General features: G+C 50.7%; 2 protein-coding genes across 7 annotated transcripts in view; one reads left to right on the forward strand and one right to left on the reverse strand.

Annotated features, from left to right (window-relative positions):
* The window catches only part of HMOX2 (heme oxygenase 2), a 55697-nt gene extending 54576 nt beyond the window's left edge, over positions 1-1121 (reverse strand). For 2 of the 3 annotated variants that reach the window (XM_039477785.2, XM_003928478.4), the window contains exon 1: positions 1033-1121. The gene's annotated coding sequence lies outside the window, so the exon portion shown is untranslated. The remainder of the gene's footprint in view (positions 1-1032) is intronic. The other variant, XM_074381651.1, reaches the window with a different exon arrangement.
* NMRAL1 (NmrA like redox sensor 1) lies at positions 606-19742 on the forward strand. Of its 4 annotated transcripts, none has more exons than XM_074381647.1 (6): positions 606-1282; positions 5859-5996; positions 6297-6372; positions 14262-14511; positions 16498-16688; positions 19447-19742. In XM_074381647.1, exons 1-6 carry the CDS (start codon positions 714-716, stop codon positions 19624-19626), a joined length of 1404 nt encoding a protein of 467 aa, XP_074237748.1. In that variant the 5' UTR covers positions 606-713; the 3' UTR covers positions 19627-19742. The 4 variants fall into 4 exon arrangements, with proteins under 4 accessions (XP_074237748.1, XP_003928526.1, XP_074237751.1 ...); XM_003928477.4 differs by lacking the exon at positions 606-1282 and adding an exon at positions 11706-11944 and having other exon boundaries at positions 5913-5996; XM_074381649.1 differs by lacking the exons at positions 606-1282; positions 5859-5996 and adding exons at positions 6095-6148; positions 11706-11944.
* The last annotated feature ends 676 nt before the right edge of the window (positions 19743-20418 follow it).

Consider the following 20418-nt stretch of genomic DNA (forward strand, 5'->3'; position numbering starts at 1 on the left):
CAAAGTGCTGGGATTACAGGCGTGAGCCACCGCGCCCGGCATGTTTGTTTTTTAGACGGAGTCTTGCTCTGTCGCCCAGGCTGGAGCGCCATGGCACGGTCTCGGCTCACGGCAACCTCCACCTCCCGGGTTCCAGCGATTTCTTCAGCCTCCCGAGTAGCTGGAACTACAGGTGCACATTACCAGGCCCGACTGATTTTTGTATTTTAGTAGAGATGGAGTTGCACCATGTTGGCCAGCCTGGTCTCGGACTCCTGACCTCAAGCAATCCGCCCACCCCTGCCTTCCAAAGTGATAGGAATACAGGCGTGAGCCACCGCGCCCGGCCCAGAAGCAGGCAGGTCTCGTGCAAAGGCTGCAAGGCGGTCCCGGCAGCTTTTGCAGGACCATCAATGCAGCCAGAGCACTGCGCTCAGAAGGTGACAGGAAAACCCGCGTCCGGACTAACCGGCTGCCCCCACACCTGACCCCTCCCAGTCTGACTTTGCTCCAAGGCGTACCAGGGTTCACTCGTGAAGTCACCACACCGACTCAAGGGGCACTTCCGACAGAGATGGGGCACTGGAGGAAGGGCAGATGCCGACGGCCAATGCCAACAGCCTGGGAAGCCGCCAAGGCGGGCTCCAATCTCCGCCGGCACCCGCTGTCCGCACCGCTGACGTCCCCAGCTACGAGGGTCACCTCGCCCCGCACAGCAGTGACGCTGGGAGGGGATGGGCCCAACAGGGAAGCCCCGGGGAAACGCTCAGCCCTCCCCGCGCCCTCTGAGACGGCTTCTGAAGAGCGGCGTCCGGGGCTTCGCCCTCCCCTCTCAGCCCCTCCACGCCTGTTCTCGTCCGCCTGCCTGGCCTCACCCGGCTTCCGGCCGCCCCCTGCCAGGTCTCCCCTCAGGCCCGCATCGGAGACTCGGAGGGCTGTGGCCCGGCCGAGCCCAGCTCCGAAGGCCTGGATCGAGGCAGGGCCCCCGGAGGACACGGCGCGGCCCAAGGAGCCAAACGGAAGGAAGGTCCCGGGAGGGCGCAGACCGCTCACCTGCCGCAGGTCGCTGTCGCCCGCCCGCCGGCCACCAGTCAGCGCGCCCGTCAGCGAATCCCTCAGGCGCCGCTGTCCCCGCAGCCCAGCGGGCTGGCGCGAGACCGGCGCGACGTGAGCACGCAACGCGGGGTGGGGCCTGCGGAGGACACGCCCTTTGTAGCGGACACGCCCTTGCGAGAGGCTGGAAGCGGAATATACTCCTTGTCCAGGTCCCTGGAGGCTGCAGACTCAGGCTCTGTTCAGCGCGGTATGTCGGGTGCTTCGGCAGGAACGCTAGTGTTCACAAGAGCCGAGGTGTGGGAGGGTGCCTCAGGGATGAGCACTTCTCTTGCCCAATGTGGTTTAACCCTCTTAGGAAATAGGGTTGTTAACCGGGGCACTGACCTCTTGGTCCCTTGCCAGTGCAATCCATTAACCAGCCCTGTGCAGGCTTCACTGCGAAACGTGAGTCTCAACTCTGACATCTCTGCTTCCAGTCTTGTATCTGATCTCCCTGACTTGGTCTTGCCCCATTATTCGCATTCCTCAAACAGCAGCCAGAATGACAGAATAATCTTAAACCCTGTAATCCCAGCACTTTGGGAGGCTAAGGCAGGCAGATCACGAGGTCAGGAGTTCGAGATCAGCCTGGCCAACAGAGTGAAACCCTGTCTCTACTAAAAATACAAAAAATTAGCTGGCCGGGCGCAGTGGCTCACACCTGTAATCCCAGCACTTTGGAAGGCCAAGGCGGGAGGATTACGAGGTCCGGAGTTCAAGACCAGTCTGACCAATATGGTGAAACCCTATCTCTACTAAAAATTCAAAAATTTGCTGGGCGTGGTGGCGCGTGCCTGTAATCCCAGCTACTCGGGAGGCTGAGGCAGGAGAATCGCTTGAACCCGGGAGGCAGAGGTTGCAGTGAGCCGGCATTACACCACTGCGCCCCAGCCTGGGCAACAGAGGGACGCTCCATCTCAAGAAAATAAAATAAAATGAGTTAGTTAAGTGGATAGATGGATAAATATATCTAGGTGGTAAATATATGGGGGTTCACCTTTCAGTTCTTTCAACCATTCTATGTTTACACATTTTCATAATAAAATTTTGGTGAAAATAATATAACCATAATAGTCTGTTGCCAGATGTGCATGGCAAGTCAATACACCAAGGCACAGGGTTGCAGCAGAGAAAGAGGCTTAATAATAGCACCAGCGAAATACAGTGCCCCTTCCCAAAACCCCAGTGCGTTTGGGAAGCCAAGGCAAGAGGATGACTTAAGGCCAGGAGTTTGAGACCAGTCTGGGCAACACAGAACTCATTTCTGCAAAAACTAAAAACAATGAGCTGGGCATGGTGGTGTGTACCTTTATTCCCTGCTACTGGGGAGGCTGAGGTCGGAGGATCACTTGAACCCAGAAATTTGAGACTGCAGTGAGCTATGACCACATCACTGTACTACAGCCTGGACACCAGAATGAGACTCTGTCTTTTAAAAAATAAATCTTAGGGCCCCCCAATGAAAAGATAGAAGGAAACCTCAAATCTGTCTCCCCTAGGAGTTTAGGGGTAGGGTTTTTAAGGATTTTGAAGTGGGCCATAGTGTGGAGATTGTTGATTGGTGGAAGAGTGCAGAATGAAGCACTGGGGCAGAGAGATGAAGGAACTATATTCTCATGCTGACCCCGTTCCTCCATGGGGTCTTCAACCTGGTTGACATCACCTTTTGTCTTGGAATTTGGAATCTGAAAAATATATCAAGCAATTCTGTTTTTCTTTAAAGTTTGTATTTGTTTTTTATTTTTATTTATTTATGTATTTATTTATTTTGAGACAGAGTCTTGCTCTGTCGCCCAGGCTGGAGTGCAGTGGCACTCTTGGCTCATTCACTGCAACCTCCTCCAACTCCTGGGTTCAAACAATTCCCCTGCCTCAGCCTCCCAAGCAGCTGGGACTACAGGCTCAAGCCACACCGCCCGGCTAATTTTTTTTGTATTTTAGTAGAGACGGGGTTTCACCATGTTGGCCAGGATAATCTCGATCTCCTGACCTCTTGATCTGCCTGCCTTGGCCTCCCAAAGTGCTGGGATTACAGGTGTGAGCCACCACACCCAGACTATTTCTATTTTTTAATATTTTTTTTTTTTTTTTTGAGATGGAGTCTCGCTCTGCTGCCCAGGCTGGAGTGCAGTGGTGCAGTCTTTGCTCAATGCCACCTCCACCTCCCAGTTTCAAGTGATTCTCCTGCCTCAGCCTCCCGAATAGCTGGGATTACAGGCACCCGTCACCCCACCTGGCTAACTTTTTATATTTGTAGTACAGACATGTTTCACTATGTTGGCCAGGCTGCTCTTGAACTCCTGGCCTCAAGATCTGTGCTCCTCCACCTCCCAAAGTGCTGGGCTTACAGGCTTGAGCCACCATGCCCAGCCTAATCAATCTTTTTTTTTATGATGCACTGTCTGCTTTCATAATATGTTAAGCAATTCTTTTTCTTTTTCTTTTTTTTTTTTTTTTTTTTTTGAGACGGAGTTTCGCTCTTGTTGCCCAGGCTGGAGTGCAATGGCGCGATCTCGGCTCACCGCAACCTCCGCCTCCTGGGTTCAGGCAATTCTCCTGCCTCAGCCTCCTGAGTAGCTGGGATTACAGGCACACGCCACCATGCCCAGCTAATTTTTAGTAGAGACGGGGTTTCACCATGTTGACCAGGATGGTCTCGATCTCTTGACCTCGTGATCCACCCGCCTCGGCCTCCCAAAGTGCTGGGATTACAGGCTTGAGCCACCGCGCCCGGCCGATCTTAAGCAATTCTTAAACAAGAGCTTATGATTCCAGTGTCAGAGATCCTAACTATAGGAACAATGGGGAGGCAAAAGGTCAGTTATCAGTGACTTTCAGTTACAAGAAAGGGGGTCAAACTACAGTAAGCCTGATTAGTCCTTAATTATAACTATATGTCTGTCCAGAATTGTTGTTAACCATGTGAGGAAGGCTTAAATATATTCATTATGGTCCCCTTCCCTTTTTTAAGAGATGGAGTCTTACTTTGTCACCCACACTGGAGTACAGTGGCACGATTTTGGCTCACTGCAGTCTTGACCTCCTGGTCTCAAGCAATCCTCCTGCCTTGGCCTCCCAAACCACTAGAATTACAGGCGAGCCGCTGCACCAAGCCCAGGGTCATTTTTTAGTTTGTTTTTTAGTTTTTTGTTTGTTTGTTTTGAGACTAGTCTCATTTCTGTTGCCCAGGCTGGAAGGCAGTGGCCTGATCTCGGTTCACTGTAGCCTTGGCCTCCCAGGTTCAAGCAATTCTCTGCCTCGGCCTTCTGAGTAGCTGGGATTCAGGTGCCCACCACCACACCCGGGCTAATTTTTTTGTATTTTTAGTAAAGGCAGGGTTTCACCATCTTGGCAAGGCTAGTCTTGAACTCCTGACCTCGTGATCCACCTGCCTTGGCCTCCCAAAATGCTGAGTTTGAGACCAGCCTGGCCAATATGGTGAAACCCTGTCTCTACCAGAAATACAAAAATTAGGTGTGGGCCGGGCGCGGTGGATCAAGCCTGTAATCCCAGCACTTTGGGAGGCCGAGGCGGGTGGATCATGAGGTCAAGAGATCGAGACCATCCTGGTCAACATGGTGAAACGCTGTCTCTACTAAAAATACAAAAAATCAGCTGGGCATGGTGGCGCGTGCCTGTAATCCCAGCTACTCAGAAGGCTGAGGCAGGAGAATTGCCTGAACCCAGGAGGCGGAGGTTGCGGTGAGCCGAGATCACGCCATTGCACTCCAGCCTGGGTAACAAGAGCGAAACTCCGTCTCAAAAAAAAAAAAAAAAAAAATTAGGTGTGGTGGCATGCACCTGTAATCCGAGCTACTCAGAAGACAGGCAGGAGAATTGCTTGAACCAAGGAGGCAGAGGCTGCAGTGAGCCAAGATTGTACCACTTTACTCCAGCCTGAGGAACAGAGTGAGACCCTGTCTCAAAAACAGAAAATAAAATAAAAATTTTATAAGTGAGTTAGGCAAAGAAGAAATCCAGCGGACAAGGCCTCAAGGGATAAGAGTCATAGACATAGCTTTTTTTTTTTTTTTTTTTTTTTTTGAGACGGAGTTTCGCTCTTGTTCCCCAGGCTGGAGTGCAATGGCACGATCTCGGCTCACTGCAACCTCCGCCTCCTGGGTTCAGGCAATTCTCCTGCCTCAGCCTCCTGAGTAGCTGGGATTACAGGCACGTGCTACCATGCCCAGCTAATTTTTTTGTATTTTTTTTTTTTTTTTTTTTTTTTTTTTGAGACGGAGTTTCGCTCTTGTTACCCAGGCTGGAGTGCAATGGCGCGATCTCGGCTCACCGCAACCTCCGCCTCCTGGGTTCAGGCAATTCTCCTGCCTCAGTCTCCTGAGTAGCTGGGATTACAGGCACGTGCCACCATGCCCGGCTAATTTTTTGCACTTTTTGTAGAGACGGGGTTTCACCATGTTGACCAGGATGGTCTCGATCTCTTGACCTCGTGATCCACCCGCCTCGGCCTCCCAAAGTGCTGGGATTACAGGCTTGAGCCACCGCGCCCGGCATTTTTTTGTATTTTTAGTAGAGACGGGGGTTTCACCATGTTGACCAGGATGGTCTCGATCTCTAGACCTCGTGATCCACCCGCCTCGGCCTCCCAAAGTGGTGGGATTACAGGCTTGAGCCACCGCGCCCAGCCAGACATAGCTTTAATGATCTTTACCTGACACCCAATACCTGAAAATTCAGGTGTTCATGCAAGATAAAGAGGTAATTTTTCTCCTCCTCCCAGTCGTTAAGCGGCTCTCCACCTTGATCATTTTCGATTTACACAGATTCACGGTGCACGTGCCCAGAAAGGACGCCGAGAACCACAGGAGCCTGGAGGAGCCAACCGCGCGGAGGGGTGGAGTCTCGGCCGCTACCTCGGTATTGCAGGCTGTAGCCACTGGTCCTCCGACGCGGTGCGGCAGGTAGCGGCGCTCTGCTGGATGGGGCCGGAGCTGCCGGGAGCGGGTGGGCGCCTGGCGTGGAGGTCACTCCGGTTGGTAGAACTCGGGCCAGGGAGTCGAGTGGACTCGGGGAAGGCGGGAAGGAGTAGAGAATCGGGCCCAAAAGGAACAAGGTGGGTCGCGGGACCCCGAGATCTCGGGATGAGCGGCTTGCTGCTGCGGTCCCAGCCGCCCCACTCGACAGATACTTGAGTATCACCCTTGTGGCTCCCGGCGGGAACCCGGCCCCACCCCCAACTCCACGCCTTCCGCTACCCCTAGATCTCTGCGGATCGCGTTCGTCCCGGTCTCGTCCTCATGGCGGACAAGAAACTGGTGGTGGTTTTTGGAGGCACAGGTGAGCGAAACCCCAGACCACTGGAGCTCCTACAGAGCCAGGGCGCCCATCCCTGAAGACCGCCCGCCCTGGGGTCTGCAGGGAGGGGTAAGATCACTGGGACCCCCTACCCGGGTTGGGGATGTGGGGGCAGGAATAAGGCCTGAATTGCTTTTCAATTAAAAAAAAAATCAATTACTTTAATGTATTTGAATAGAAATACTTATCATGATAACAAAATTAAATCTTCCTAGCCCCCTCTTCCACCTCATCCATCACTGTTACCGAGTTTCTTGAACATCCTGCCAGAGTAGATAACATAAATATACTGTCATTTTTTTCAAATGATAGCATATGATTTTGTTCCTGTTTATTCTTCTTTATACATATTTAATATCTATAACAGCTTTATGGAGATATAATTCACAAACTATACAATCCACCTGTTTAAAGTGTCAACTCGGCCAGGCACTGTGGCTCATGCCTGTAATCCCATCACTTTGAGGCCGAGGCAGGCAGATCACAAGGTCAGGAGTAGGAGACCAGCATGGGGAACACGGTGAAACCTCGTCTCTACTAAAATACAAAAAATTAGCTGGGTGTGGTGGCGGACTCCTGTAATCTCAGCTATTGAGAAGGCTGAGGCAGGAGAATTGCTTAAACCCAGGAGGTGGAGGTTGCAGTGAGCTGAGATTATGCCACTGTACTCCAGCCTGAGTGACAGAGTGAGACTCCATCTCCAAAAAAAAAAAAAAAAGTGTCAACTCACTGTTTTCTACTGTATTCACAGAATTGTACAACCATCACCACAATCAATTTTAGAAAATTTCCATCACTCCAAAAAAGAAACTCCGGCCCAGGTGCAATGGCTTAACCCTGTGCTCCTAGCACTTTCATTGGACCAAGTGGGCAGATGGTTTGAGCCAAGGAGTTTGAGACCAACCTGAGCAACATGGCAAAACCTCATCTCTATCAAAAAATACAAAAATTAGCCAGGCAAGGGTCAGACATCTGTAGCTACTGGGGAGGCTGATGTTGGAGGATTCACCTGAATCCAATAGGTGGAGGCTGCAGTGACCTGATTGTGCCACTGCACTCAAGCCTGAGTGACAGACTGAGACCTGATCTTAAAAAAAAAAAAAGGCTAGGCACAGTGACTCACACCTGTAATCCCAGCACTTTGGGAGGCCAAGGCAGGCAGATCACAGGTCAGGAGTTCAAGACCAGCCTGGCCAACATGGTGAAACCCTGCCTCTACTAAAAATACAAAAATTAGCTGAGTGTGGTGGCAGATGCCTGTAGTCCCAGCTACTCAGGAGGCTGAGGCAGGAGAATGCTTGAACCAGAGAAGCAGAGGTTGCAGTGAGCTGAGATAGTGCCACTGTACTCCAGCCTGGGCAACAGTGAGACGCTGTCTCAAAAAAAAAAAAAAAAACTCCTGAACCCATGAACAATTGCTCCCCATTTTTTTTTTTTTTTTTTTTTTGAGACGGAGTTTCGCTCTTGTTACGCAGGCTGTAGTGCAATGGCGCGATCTCGGCTCACCACAACCTCCGCCTCCTGGGTTCAGGCAATTCTCCTGCCTCAGCCTCCTGAGTAGCTGGGATTACAGGCACGCACCACCATGCCCAGCTAATTTTTTTTGTATTTTTAGTAGAGACGGGGTTTCACCATGTTGACCAGGCTGGTCTTGATCTCTTGACCTTGTGATCCACCCGCCTCGGCCTCCCAAAGTGCTGGGATAACAGGCTTGAGCCACCGCGCCCAGCCTGCTCCCCATTCTTACTTCTCTCAGCCAATCCCTAGAAAGTACCAGTCTACTTTTGGTATCTATGGATTTGTCTTTTCAGGACATTTCATGTGAGTAAAATCAAAATATACAGCTTTTTCTGTCTAGCTTCTTTCACTTAGCATATTTTCAAGGTTTGTTCACGTTGTAGTGCATGTCCGTGTTTTACTTTTTTTTTTTTTTTTTTTTTTTCTGAGACAGAGTCTCGCTCTGTTGCCCAGGCTGGAGTGCAGTGACGTGATCTCTGCTTACTGTAACCTCTGCCACCCAGGTTCAAGCGATTCTCCTGTCTCAGCCTCCTGAATAGCTAAGACTACAGGTGTGGGCGTGAGCCACCATGCCTTCCTAGTTTTTGTATTTTTAGTAGAGATGGATTTTGCCATGTGGACCAGGCTGGTCTCAAACTCCAGACTTCACGTGATCTGTGCACCCCAGCTTCCTAAAGTGCTGGGATTAGAGGCGTAAGATACTGCACCCAACCATCTTTACTCTTTTTTTTTTTTTTTCTTTTTTTGAGATAGAGTTTCACTCTTGTTGCCCAGGCTGGAGTGCAATGGCATGATCTCGGCTCATTGCAACCTCTGCCTCACGGGTTCAAGCAGTTCTCCTGCCTCACCCTCCCAAGTAGCTGGGATTATAGGTGTGTACCACAACACCCAGCTAATTTTGTATTTTTTTAGTAGAGACGGGGTTTCACCATGTTGGTCAGACTAGTCTTGAACTCCTGACAGCTTTACTCATGTTTATGGCTGAATAATATTCCACTGTATGGATAGACCACATTCTGTTTACCCATTCATCAGTGGATGGCTACTTGATTTATTTCCACTTTTTGGATATTATGAATAATGCTGCTATGAACATTGGTGTACGCTTTTTTTTTTTTTTTTTTTGAGAGAGAGTTTTGCTCTTGTTGCCCAGCTGGAGTGCAATGGCATAATGTTGGCTCACTGCAACCTTCGCCTCCTGGGTTCAAGCTATTCTGCCTCAGCCTCATGAGTAGCTGAGATTACAAGCATGCACCACCACACCCGGCTAATTTTGTATTTTTTCAGTAGGGACGGGGTTTCTCTATGTTGGTCAGGCTGGTCTGGAACTTCCGACCTCAGGTAATCCTCCCACTTCGGCCTCCCAAAGTACTGGAATTACAGGGTGAGTCACACACCTGCCCTTGGTGTACACTTTTTTTTTGAGTCAGGATCTCTCTGTTGCCCAGGCTGGAGTGCAGTGGCACAATTATCACTCACTGCAACTTTGACTTCCAAGGCTCAAGCAATCCTCCTTCCTTAGCCTCCTTAGTAGCTGGGACTTCAGGTGAGCGCTAACAGGCCCAGCTGATTTTTTAATTTTTTGTAGAGACAAGGTTTTGCCCTGCTGCCCAGGTTGGTCTCAAACTCCTGGCCTCAAGCAAAATCCAACCCCCTTACCCTCCCAAAGTGCTTAGATTACAGGCATGAGCTACTGTGCCTGGCCTCAGCACTTAATTTTTTTTTTGCAATGGAGCCTGTCACTATTGCCCAGGCTGGAGAGCAATGGCACGATCTCCACTCACTGCAACCTCCGCCTCCCAGTTTCAAGCGATTCTCCTGACTCAGCCTCCGGAGAAGCTGGGATTGCAGGTGCCCACAACCATACCCAGCTAAGTTTTTGTATTTTGTAGTAGAGATGGGGTTTCACTATGTTGGCCAGGCTGGTCATGAACTCCTGATCTCATGATCCTCCTGCCTTGGCCTCCCAAAGTGTTGGGATTATAGATGTGAGCCACCATGCCCGGCCTCTGTCCTTATTTTTGATGCATTTCTGTGTAAATTGCAGATATGTGCACACTGCCCTTCCATACAAAAGCATGCATAACAGTAGCTAGTGTCCAGTATTTGTTTACAGACTTTTTAAAATTATGAGGTAAAATTTACTTCTAATAAAGTACAGAAGATTTCTTTATTTTTTTGGAGACAGGGCCTCACTCTGTCTCCCAGGCTGCTGTGCAGTGGTGTGATCACGGGTAACTGCATCCTCAACCTCCTGGGCTCGGGCTACCTTCAGCCTCAGCCTCCATGGTAGCTGGAACTACAGGCACATGCCACCATGCCTGGCTAATTTTTATATTTTTATAGAGATAGGGTTTCACCATGTTGCTCAGGCTGGTCTCCAACTCCTGGGCTCAGGAGATTTGCTCGCCTCAGCCTCCCAAAGTGTCAGGAGTACAGGCATGAGCCACCGTGCCCAGCTGCAGTGCAGAAAATCTTAAGGGTACATCTGACAGATGCACTTGCCTGCATAACTAAGCTCCCATCGAGATCTGAGTAAGTTTTTGTATTCCTTTCTGTTAACTATTTTGTTGTGTGTCCTTTTATTTTTTTTTGAGATGGAGTCTTGCTCTGTCTCCCAGCCTGGAGTGCCATGGTGTGATCTCAGCTCACTGTAACCTCTACCTCCCAGATTCAAGCAATTCTCCTGTCTCATCCTCCTGAGTGGTTGGAACTACAGGCACATGCCACCACGCCCAGCACATTTTTTTGTATTTTTAGTAGAAACAGAATTTCACCGTGTTAGGATGGTCTCGATATCCTGACCTCATCATCTGCCTGCCTCAGCCTCCCAGAGTGCTGGGATTACAGGCATGGGCCACGACATCTGACCCTTTGTGTCCTTCTGGAGCAGATGTGAATATGGTGTGTATCTGAGTATGGCTTTGTGTTCTACTTCAGGAAGAATTCTAATACCATCAAGATCTGAGTATCGTTTTGTGTTTTACTTTTTTGTTTTACTTTATTACATCAAAAATATTTTTCTTTTTCTTTTCTTTTCTTTTTTTTTTGCACTTTGCTTGGAAGGAGATTTTTTTTTTTTTTTTAAATACAGATTTTCGATCTGTCCCCCGGGCTGGAGTGCAGTGGCATGATCTTGGGTTACTGCAACCTCCGCCTCCCGGGCTCCAGCAATTCTCGTGCCTCTGCCTCCCGAGTAGCTGGGCTTACAGAGGTATGCCACCAAATTCAGTTAATTTTTGTATTTTTTTGGTAGAGACTGGGTTTCACGGAACCGAGATAGCGCCACTGCATTCCAGCCTGGGTGACCGAGTGAGAATCCATCTCAAATAAATAAATAAACAAATAAATAAAATAGGCTGGGCATAGTGGTTCACACCTGTAATTCCAGCACTTTGGGAGGCCGAGGTGGGTGGATCACCGGAGGTCAAGAGTTCGAGACCAGCCTGGCCAACATAGTGAAATCCCTTCTGTACTAAAAATACAAAAAATATCTGGGCCAGGTGGTGGGTGCCTGTAATCCCAGCTACTCAGGAGGCTAAGACAGGAGAATTGCTTGAACCCAGGAGGCAGAGGTTGCAGCGAGACAAGATTGTGCCACTGCACTCCAGCCTGGGGAACAAAGAGCGAAACTCCACCTGAAAAAAATAATTAATAAATAAAATAAAAAGTTGAATGCAAATCCTCACAGGTTTCCCGGATGTTCCTTGCTGTGGTAAAGCACTTCCTTCAGGCTTCAGGCTTTAGTGGGACTTTCAGGCAGGTGTGACCTGGGAGGTCTTTCTGACTCTTTGCAGGTGCCCAGGGTGGCTCCGTGGCCCACACGCTCCTGGAAGATGGGACATTCAAGGTTCGAGTGGTGACCCGAAACCCTAGGAAGAAGGTAGCAAAGGAGCTGAGGTTGCAAGGTGCAGAAGTAGTGCAGGGAGATCAAGATGACCGGGCCAGCATGGAACTGGCCCTGACTGGGGCTCACGCCGCCTTCATCGTGACCAATTACTGGGAGAACTGCAGCCAGGAGCAGGAGGTCAAGCAGGTGAGGGCAGGCAGGAGCTGCAGGGAGGCCGCAGCAGGCTAGAAGCAGAGCATCTGGGAAGACCTCTGACTCTGCAGGGAGGCCCGACCACTGCAGGCCTTTCCCTCTTCTTCATTCGTCTGCCTGCCCTAGGCTGTGATGCAGGTGGACGCAGTTGCTTTCTCATCCAGTGACTTTTCTTTGAGTCAGTCTCAGTCTCAGTGAGCCACCATGCCTGCCCCGTTTGGTTTTTTAAATAAAAAATGTTACAAGTTGTTTTTTTTTTTCTAAAAATAATTTTGGCCGGATTCACACCTCTAATCCCAGCACTTTAGGAGGCCGAGGCAGGTAGATCGTGAGGTCAAGAGATCAAGACCATCCCGGCCAACATGGTGACACCCCGTCTCTACTAAAAATACAAAAATTAGCAGGGTGTGTTGGCGGGCACCTGCAGTCCCACCTACTTGGGAGGCTGAGGCAGGAGAATTGCTTGAACCGAGGAGGCAGAGGTTGCAGTGAGCCAAGATTGGGCCACTGCACTTCAGCCTCGGTGACAAAGCGAGACTCCATCTAAAAAAAAAAAGAGGGAAAAAAATAATAATTTCAAGTCCAGGTGCGGTGGCTCAAGCCTGTAATCCCAGAACTTTGGGAGGCGGAGGCAAGCGGATCACCAGGTGAAGAGATAAGACCATCCTGGCCAAAACGGTGAAACCCCATCTCTATTAAAAATACAAAAAATTAGTTGGGCGTGGTGGTGTTCACCTGTAGTCCCAGCTACTCAGGAGGCTGAGGCAGGAGAATCGCTTAAACCCAGGAGGTGGAGGTTGCAGTGAGCCAAAATGGAGCCACTGCACTCCAGCCTGGCAAAAGAGTGAGACTCTGTTTCAAAAAAGAAAAAAAAAGTTGTTTTGTTTTGAGACAGAGTCTCACTTTGTCACCCAGGCTGGAGTGCAATGGCCCGATCTCTGCTCACTGCAACCTCCGCCTCCTGAATTCAAGCAATTCTCCTGCCTCAGCCTGCTGAGTAGCTGGGACTACAGGCGTATGCTACCACGCCTGGCTTTTTTTTTTTTTTTTTTTTTTTTTTTTTAGTAGATGGGGTTTCACAGTGTTAGCCAGGATGGTCTCAATCTCCTGACCTTGTGATCCACCCACCTCGGACTCCGAAAGTGCTGGGATTACAGGCATGAGTCACCACTCCCAGCAAAAAAAAGGTTTTGAGGGAGTTTCTTCTTCACCTTTTCCAGCTTCTCACCGCTCCAGGTATTCCTGGCCTTGTGGCCACAAAGCTCCAGTCTCCACTTCCCTCTTCACATGGCCTTCTCCAGGAGTTGTCTCCTCTCCCATCTCTTATAAGTACCCTGGTTATGGGGCCGGGCACAGCAGCTTATGCCTGTAATCCCAGCACTTTGGGAGGCTGAGGCAGGCAGATCACGAGGTCAAGAGATGGAGACCATCTTGGGCCAAAATGGTGAAACCTCATCTCTACTAAATATATAAAAATTAGCTGGGTGTGGTGGCAGGTACCTGTAGACCCAGCTACTCAGGAGGCTGAGGCAGGAGAATCACTTGAACCCAGGAAGCAAAGGTTACAGTGAGCCAAGATCGTGCCACTGTACTCTAGCCTGGCAACAGAGCGAGACTCCTTCTCAAAATAAATAAATAAGCAAGCTGGTTACTAGATTTAGGGCCCATCTAGTTAGTACCAGATGTTCTCATCACAAGATCCTTCACATAATTACATCTGCCACCACCGTTTTTCCAAATAAACTCACATTCACAGGTTCCAGGAGACAGGATGCGGCGTATCTTTTTGGAGGCCATCAGACTCCCTGCATCACCTTATGCAGAGCAGGTAGTGTTGTCGTCTGCATTTAACCAACGAGGTCAGATGGTGCCCATCACGTGACCTGCGTCACACAGCTAGTACATGGCAAAGCCTCACTGGAACCTAAGCAGCTGTGGCGCCTCTTTCTAGCCTCCCAGGGCTCTCGAGGAAGATGGCTGAGCTCTGTGGGCAGGGAGTTCTGGGATCAGTGATGATCAGACATGTCCTCTGGGCTGCTGTGCAAGCTGTCCCCCGTAGCTGACCTGCCTGCCCCTCCCATGTTGCACATGGTGGGCCAGAGTCGGTGGCTGGTAGAAGGTAGGGCTGTGTTAACAGGTGTGGTGTCATGTGTGAACATCATTCCAGGAAAGGGGGCCTCCTCCGGAGTGAGTGGGATCTGGCCATTAACCTTGCAGATGGCGGCCGCTCTGGGATTAGAGCGCTGGGGCTGTGACCAGGGACAGACGTCCTTCCTCTGAGCCTTGTGATCTCTCCTTCCCTGCCCTCCAGGGAAAGCTGCTGGCTGATGTGGCCAAGTGCCTGGGCCTCCACTATGTGGTCTACAGTGGGCTGGAGAACATCAAGAAGCTGACGGCTGGGAGACTGACCGTCGCGCACTTCGATGGCAAAGGGGAGGTGGAGGAATATTTCCGGGACATCGGCGTTCCCATGACCAGTGTGCGGCTGCCCTGCTATTTCGAGAACTTCCTCTCCCACTTTTTGCCCCAGAAAGCCCCAGACGGAAAGAGCTACTTGCTAAGTGAGTGCCCTTCCTTGTGTGCAGTAAGGCAGAGCTCTTGCCTTGTGAAGCCATTAGTGCCGGGTCTGGGCCCTGGCTTCCTCACGTTAGGCCCAGGACTGAGCACGTCCTGTCAGCTTGTGGGACCTCAGCTTCCTGTTTTGTGGGATGGGCTTTATACTGACACTCGCATGGGTGGCAAGATCTACCGAGACAGTGGTGACATGATGGTCGCTCCGTCCTTTGGAAGACTTTATAGAATGGTCGTAGTGATTGTCAGTTCTCCTTCAAAGATAAGGAGGAGGACCAGGTGCAGTGGCTTACCTCCGTAGTCCCAGCACTTTGAGAGGCCAAGGCAGGTGGATCACATGAGGTCAAGAGTTCAAGAGTGGACTGGCCAACCTGGTGAAACACTGTCACTACTAGAAATACAAAAAGTAGCTGGGCGTGGGGCCATGTACCTGTGGTTCCAGCTACTAGGGAGGCTGAGGCAGGAGAATTACTGAACCCAGGAGGCAGCGGCTGCAGTGAGCCGAGATCGCGCCATTGTACTCCAGCCTGGGCAACAAGAGCGACACTCCGTGTCAAAACAAACAAACAAACAAACAAAAAGACAAGGAGGAGAGGATTTGGAAAATGAGGTTTAGTTGCAGATTTCACAAACTAGGAAAGCTCTTTCTTCTCAGTGCCCAGTGGCAAGTCTATTAACTGGTTAGGTGCACCGGCCCTGGCTGAGAAGAAGGACACACCCAACCTGTGTCCTGCCGTTCATTCAGTGATCAGGACAGGAAGTCCAGTGCCTCTGGCTGGCTACGCCTTACCCTTTATGTGAATGCCAGGTCACCCTAGCATAAGGGCCTGCAGGGCTGTAAGATAGCCTAGGGGAGTTCTGCCTACCTGGCGAGCTGAGTCTGGTGGTAGTGGTAGACCCTTGGTACCACCGTCTATTCTAGTTTGTAAAGCTGCAGTCAGGGATACTCCTTGCTCCGGTCTCTGAGCTCTGTGCCCTCAAACTCCCGGGTGATCTGAATAGGCAGCTGCATTGGCTCCTGTCTCTAGGTAAGGAGATGGGACCCAAACATTCCTGGGGCCACACCCAGACACTCATCAGCCTCCCCGTCTATAAAACCTCAGCCTGGGAGGTTGAGTCATTCATTCATTCAGGATTTTTTTTTTTTTTTTTTTTTTGAGACGGAGTTTCACTCTTGTTACCCAGGCTGGAGTGCAATGGCGCGATCTCGGCTCACTGCAACCTCCGCCTCCTGGGTTCAGGCAATTCTCCTGCCTCAGCCTCCTGAGTAGCTGGGATTACAGGCACGCGCCACTACGCCCAGCTAATTTTTTGTATTTTTAGTAGAGACGGGGTTTCACCATGCTGACCAGGATGGTCTCGATCTCTTGACCTCGTGATCCACCTGCCTCGCCCTCCCAAAGTGCTGGGATTACAGGCTTGAGCCACCGCGCCCGGCCCTCATTCAGGATTTATCCTGGATGTGCTGCTCTGGGCCAGGCCTGGTGTCTGGTTAACCAGGATTCCTAGTAAGTGAGTTGCTACTTAGAGTATCCACCCAGAGGCGGACATTCCAGCTTCCAGGAACTTAGGATATGACAGTACTTCAGGGCTGGTGCCTCGAGATCAGCGGAGACCCTGGGCTCCAGCCACACTATCCATAGCAGCTTTCAAAGTCCCTTTCCTTTGTCCCTTGTCCATCGTCCTAGCACTGAGAGACCTGGGCAGGCCCAGGTTCTAGGAAGGCAGTGACCCAGGATCAGAGAGCCTCAGCAGCCTGCTGCAGGTGGCAGCACTCGGATTCCATCCGTTCCTGACTCAATGCCACTGCTGCCTCTGTGCTACCACAAAGAGCAAGACATGTCTTAGCCATGCCCTAGTGCTGGCATGTGCAGCTGACTGCTGGGAAAAACTAGCTTGGACCCTTTGGAGATGGGCTCTGGCCCTGCCCGTGTCTGCTCTCGGGACGAGAGCTAGCTCCTGTGTCTACCCCACAGGCTTGCCCACAGGTGACGTTCCCATGGATGGCATGTCCGTGTCTGACCTGGGTCCCGTGGTGCTCAGCCTGCTGAAGATGCCAGAAAAATACGTCGGCCAGAACATCGGGCTGAGCACTTGTAGACACACAGCCGAGGAGTATGCTGCCCTGCTCACCAAGCACACCCGCAAGGTCGTGCACAACACCAAGGTGGGCCTCCCACCCCTGGGGACTCGGGCAGCCTCGTCAGGGCTTTCTAACTCCAATAGGGAGGGTGTATCCAGGGCCACCCGCTCCTCTGGGCAATGCATCTAAATTCGTTTGTTCATTGTCAGTGTTTATTTCCTGCAATGTTTATTTTCTGGTCACGGAGTGAAATTTCTGGCTTAGATGTTTTGACCAAGTAGAGAGAAAAGCTTCCAGGAAGAGGGGACCATAGGAGCCAAGGCGAGGAGGGATGAAAATGCAGGCTCTGCTGGGCTCCTCTGTGGGAGGTGATAGGGAGGGAAAGAGGCTGGAAAGATAGGCCCAACCCCTGCTCCCACTGGCTTGGCTGGGTGGGCAGGAAGCCCACTGGACAGACTCCTGGGTACCTGGTTTCTAATGTTTATCATTACCATTAGGAAAGTAAGACCTGCTCATTAAAGAATCTGGGAGGCCAGGTACGGTGGCTCACGCCTGTAATCCCAGCACTTTGGGATGCCAAGGCAGGCAGATCACCTGAGGTCAGGAGTTTGAAACCAGCCTGGCCAAGATGGTGAAACCCTATCTCTACTAAAAATACAAAATGAGCCAGGTGTGGTGGTGTACACCTGCAGTCCCAGCTGCTTGGGAGGCTGAGGGAGGAAAATCGCTTGAACCTGGGAAGCAGAGGTTGCAGTGAGCTGAGATCCCGCCACTGCACTCCAGCCTGGGAGACAGAAGAAGACTCCCACAAAAAAAAAAAAAAAAAAAAAAAAAAAAGAAGAATCAGCTGGGTGCCGTGGCTCATACCTATAATCCCAGCACTTTAGGAGGTGGAGGTGTATGGATCACAATGTCAAGAGATCAAGACCATTCTAGCCAACGTGGTGAAACCTCATCTCTACTAAAAATACAAAAATTTACCTGGTGTGGTGACATGTACCTGTAGTCCTAGCTACTCAGGAAGTTGAGGCAGGAGAATCACTTGAACCCCAGAGGCGGAGGTTGCAGTGAGCCAAGATCACACCACTGCACTCCAGCCTGGGAGACAGAGCAAGACTCCATCTCGCCGGGGAAAAGAAAAAAGAATCCGGGAAACACTGGAGTCTTTTAAAGACAAAAATTGGGCCAGCGCGGTGGCTCACGCCTGTAATCCCAGTAATCTGGGAGGCTGAGGTGGATGGATCACAAGATCAGGAGTTCAAAACCAGCCTGCCCAATATGGTGAAACCCCATCTCTACTAAAAATATAAAAATTAGCCAGGCATGGTGGTGTGCACCTGTAATTCCAGTTACTCGGGAGGCTGAGGCAGGAGAATTGCTTGAACCCTGGAGGCGGAGGTTGCAGTGAGCCAAGATTGCGCCATAGCACTCCAGCCTTGGGGAAAAAAGCAAGACTCTGTCTCAGGGAAAAAAAGAAAAGAAAAGAAAAGAAAAAAGTCACCCATAGAGCCTCACCGAGGCCCAGAACAGTAATGGGAAGAGGCCATGGCATGGAAAGGTTCAGGGTTCAAGTGGGTCAGCCTCCTGGACTGAGATCTGATTCCAGCCATTGAGACCTGCCAACATGTGGGCTTAGGCATATTCCTTGACCCCCCCATCTCAGTTTCCTCATCTGTGAAATGGGTGTATCAATAGTATACACCCCTTCAGTTTGTTGTGAGGTTTAAATGAAAAAATGCAAAACTTTATTTTAGTGATATGCCTAACACCTCAAAAATATGCACTAAATGACTTGTGTTGCTTAAAAAAAAAAAGAAGTAAAAGATCTGAGCCAGGTCATGGAGGATTTGGGGGAGCTGAGGGATTAAGATTCAGCTTAGTAGGGACGGGAACAGCTTTGGGTTTTTTTTTTGTTTTTTGTTTTTTTTTTGGGGGGGGTGTGTGTGTGTATGTATGTTGTTTTTAAGACAGTCTCACTCTGTTGCCCAGGCTGAAGTGCAGTGGTGCAATCTTAGCTCACTGCAACCTCAACCTCCCAGGCTCAAGCAACCCTCCCACTTCAGCCTCTTAAGTACCTGGGACTACAGGTGCATGCCACCGTGCCTGGCAAAGGGGTCTTGTTTTGTTGCCTAGGTCTTGAACTGTGCTCAAGCAGTCCTCCCACCTCCACCTCCCAAAATGCTGGGATGAGAGAGTGAACCACCATGTCTGGGTTTTTGAGCAAGAAAGTGATGCAGGCAGGTCTCTGATTTGGAAGGGATTGAGATGTTTTCATCTCATGATCTGAAAATAAGAGTCTTTTTATTTATTTATTCATTTTTGAGACAGGGTCTCACTCTGTGGCCCAGGCTGGAGTGCAGTGGTGTGATCTCAGCTCATCACAACCTCCATCTTCTGGGTTCAAGTAATTATCCTGCCTCAACCTCCCAAGTAGCTGGAATTACAAACGCCTAGCACCATGCCTGGCAAATTTTTTGTATTTTTGGTAGACACAGGGTTTTACTGTGTTGGCCAGGCTGGTCTCAAACTCCTGGCCTCAAAGTGATTTGCCCGCCTCGGCTTCCCAAAGTACAGGGATTACAGGCATGAGCCATGGCGCCTGGCCAAGAACAGTCTTTAAACTGATCTAAAATGCCAGGCAGCTCACAAGAGCAGTGGTTTCTGAACTTTGAGCTCTTAGTAGAAGTTTTCAAATGACCTTGTATTGAGGACCTCAGTCAGCAACTGAGATAATAGTGGATCTGGGTGTAGCAGGTCAGGAGATCCCAGCCCATTTGGCCTCCCCACGCCACCTCCTGGGGCACTGGAGGACGCCAGCCACGACGGGATCCTCTACTTCCAGATGACTCCTGAGGACTACGAAAAGCTTGGCTTTCCTGGGGCCCAGGACCTGGCCAACATGTTCCGTTTCTATGCCCTGAGGCCTGACCGTGACATCGAGCTGACCCTGAGACTCAACCCCAAGGCCCTGACGCTGGACCAGTGGCTGGAACAGCACAAAGGGGACTTCGCCCTGCTGTGACCTGCCTGCCTTGCAGCCCCTTGTGGGGGTTGGGGGCGTACCAGAGGGGTAGAGGCACCATCATCCTTCCCTATGTTACCAAAAAACTTTCTGAATAAAGCCAGTTTTCTCCCAGATGGCTTCCAGGAGGAAAGGACTCTTCTTCCAGGATTTGGCTGGGGTGGTAGCTGGGTACCAACACAGCAGTAAGCAGGCGTCCAAGGCTGAAGGGATCACTTGGTGACTGATGAGCAACCTAAACGTGTGTTCAGTCAAACAGGTGTGAAGTCGCCCAATCTGACCTCAGCTAGTAGAGTGGCTCTGATCAGCAGCCTCTGTTCCCACCATACCTGAAATTCATTCACAGACAGGGACATAGCACAGGACACAGAGGAGCCCCAGGAGCAGTGCTTCTGACACATCCCCTTCATCTCCAGAGCTAGTGAGGCCAGCTGCACATGTAAGCTGGGGACAGGTGCTGCAGGAGGTGGGGGCAGACAAAGGCCTCCCCCTTTCCCGCCTCATCCTTGTCCTGGGAGGAGCCCACCTTCGGGTGTCTTCCAGGACTTAGGTGACCTTCAAACAGGCTGGAAAAAGGAAAAACGGATGTGGCAGAGCTCTGCCCCACAGGGCACAGTAATTGGACAAGGCTGGGAAAAGGTGACGCTGCCTGTGGCAAAGGTTGGGAAGCAAAACTGAAAGAGAAAAGCCCACCTTGCTTGCTGGTGTGGGTCACAGAGAAGAAGGACAGAGGCTGAGAGACCAGTCATTTGCCTGACAGCAGTCTGTGGCAGCTCTGTGATTTTTTTTCTT

This window comes from Saimiri boliviensis, chromosome 12, assembly GCF_048565385.1.
Source record: "Saimiri boliviensis isolate mSaiBol1 chromosome 12, mSaiBol1.pri, whole genome shotgun sequence".
In the NCBI taxonomy this organism is placed as follows: domain Eukaryota; kingdom Metazoa; phylum Chordata; class Mammalia; order Primates; family Cebidae; genus Saimiri; species Saimiri boliviensis.

Bases quoted from the DNA above. Each gene is read 5' to 3' on its own strand.
- NMRAL1 (XM_074381647.1), top strand. From the start codon at position 714: ATGGGCCCAACAGGGAAGCCCCGGGGAAACGCTCAGCCCTCCCCGCGC. The intron at 5,997-6,296 runs GTAGCGGCGCTC...CGCTACCCCTAG, and splicing joins CCTCCGACGCGGTGCGGCAG to ATCTCTGCGGATCGCGTTCG. The intron at 6,373-14,261 runs GTGAGCGAAACC...CCTGCCCTCCAG, and splicing joins GGTGGTTTTTGGAGGCACAG to GGAAAGCTGCTGGCTGATGT.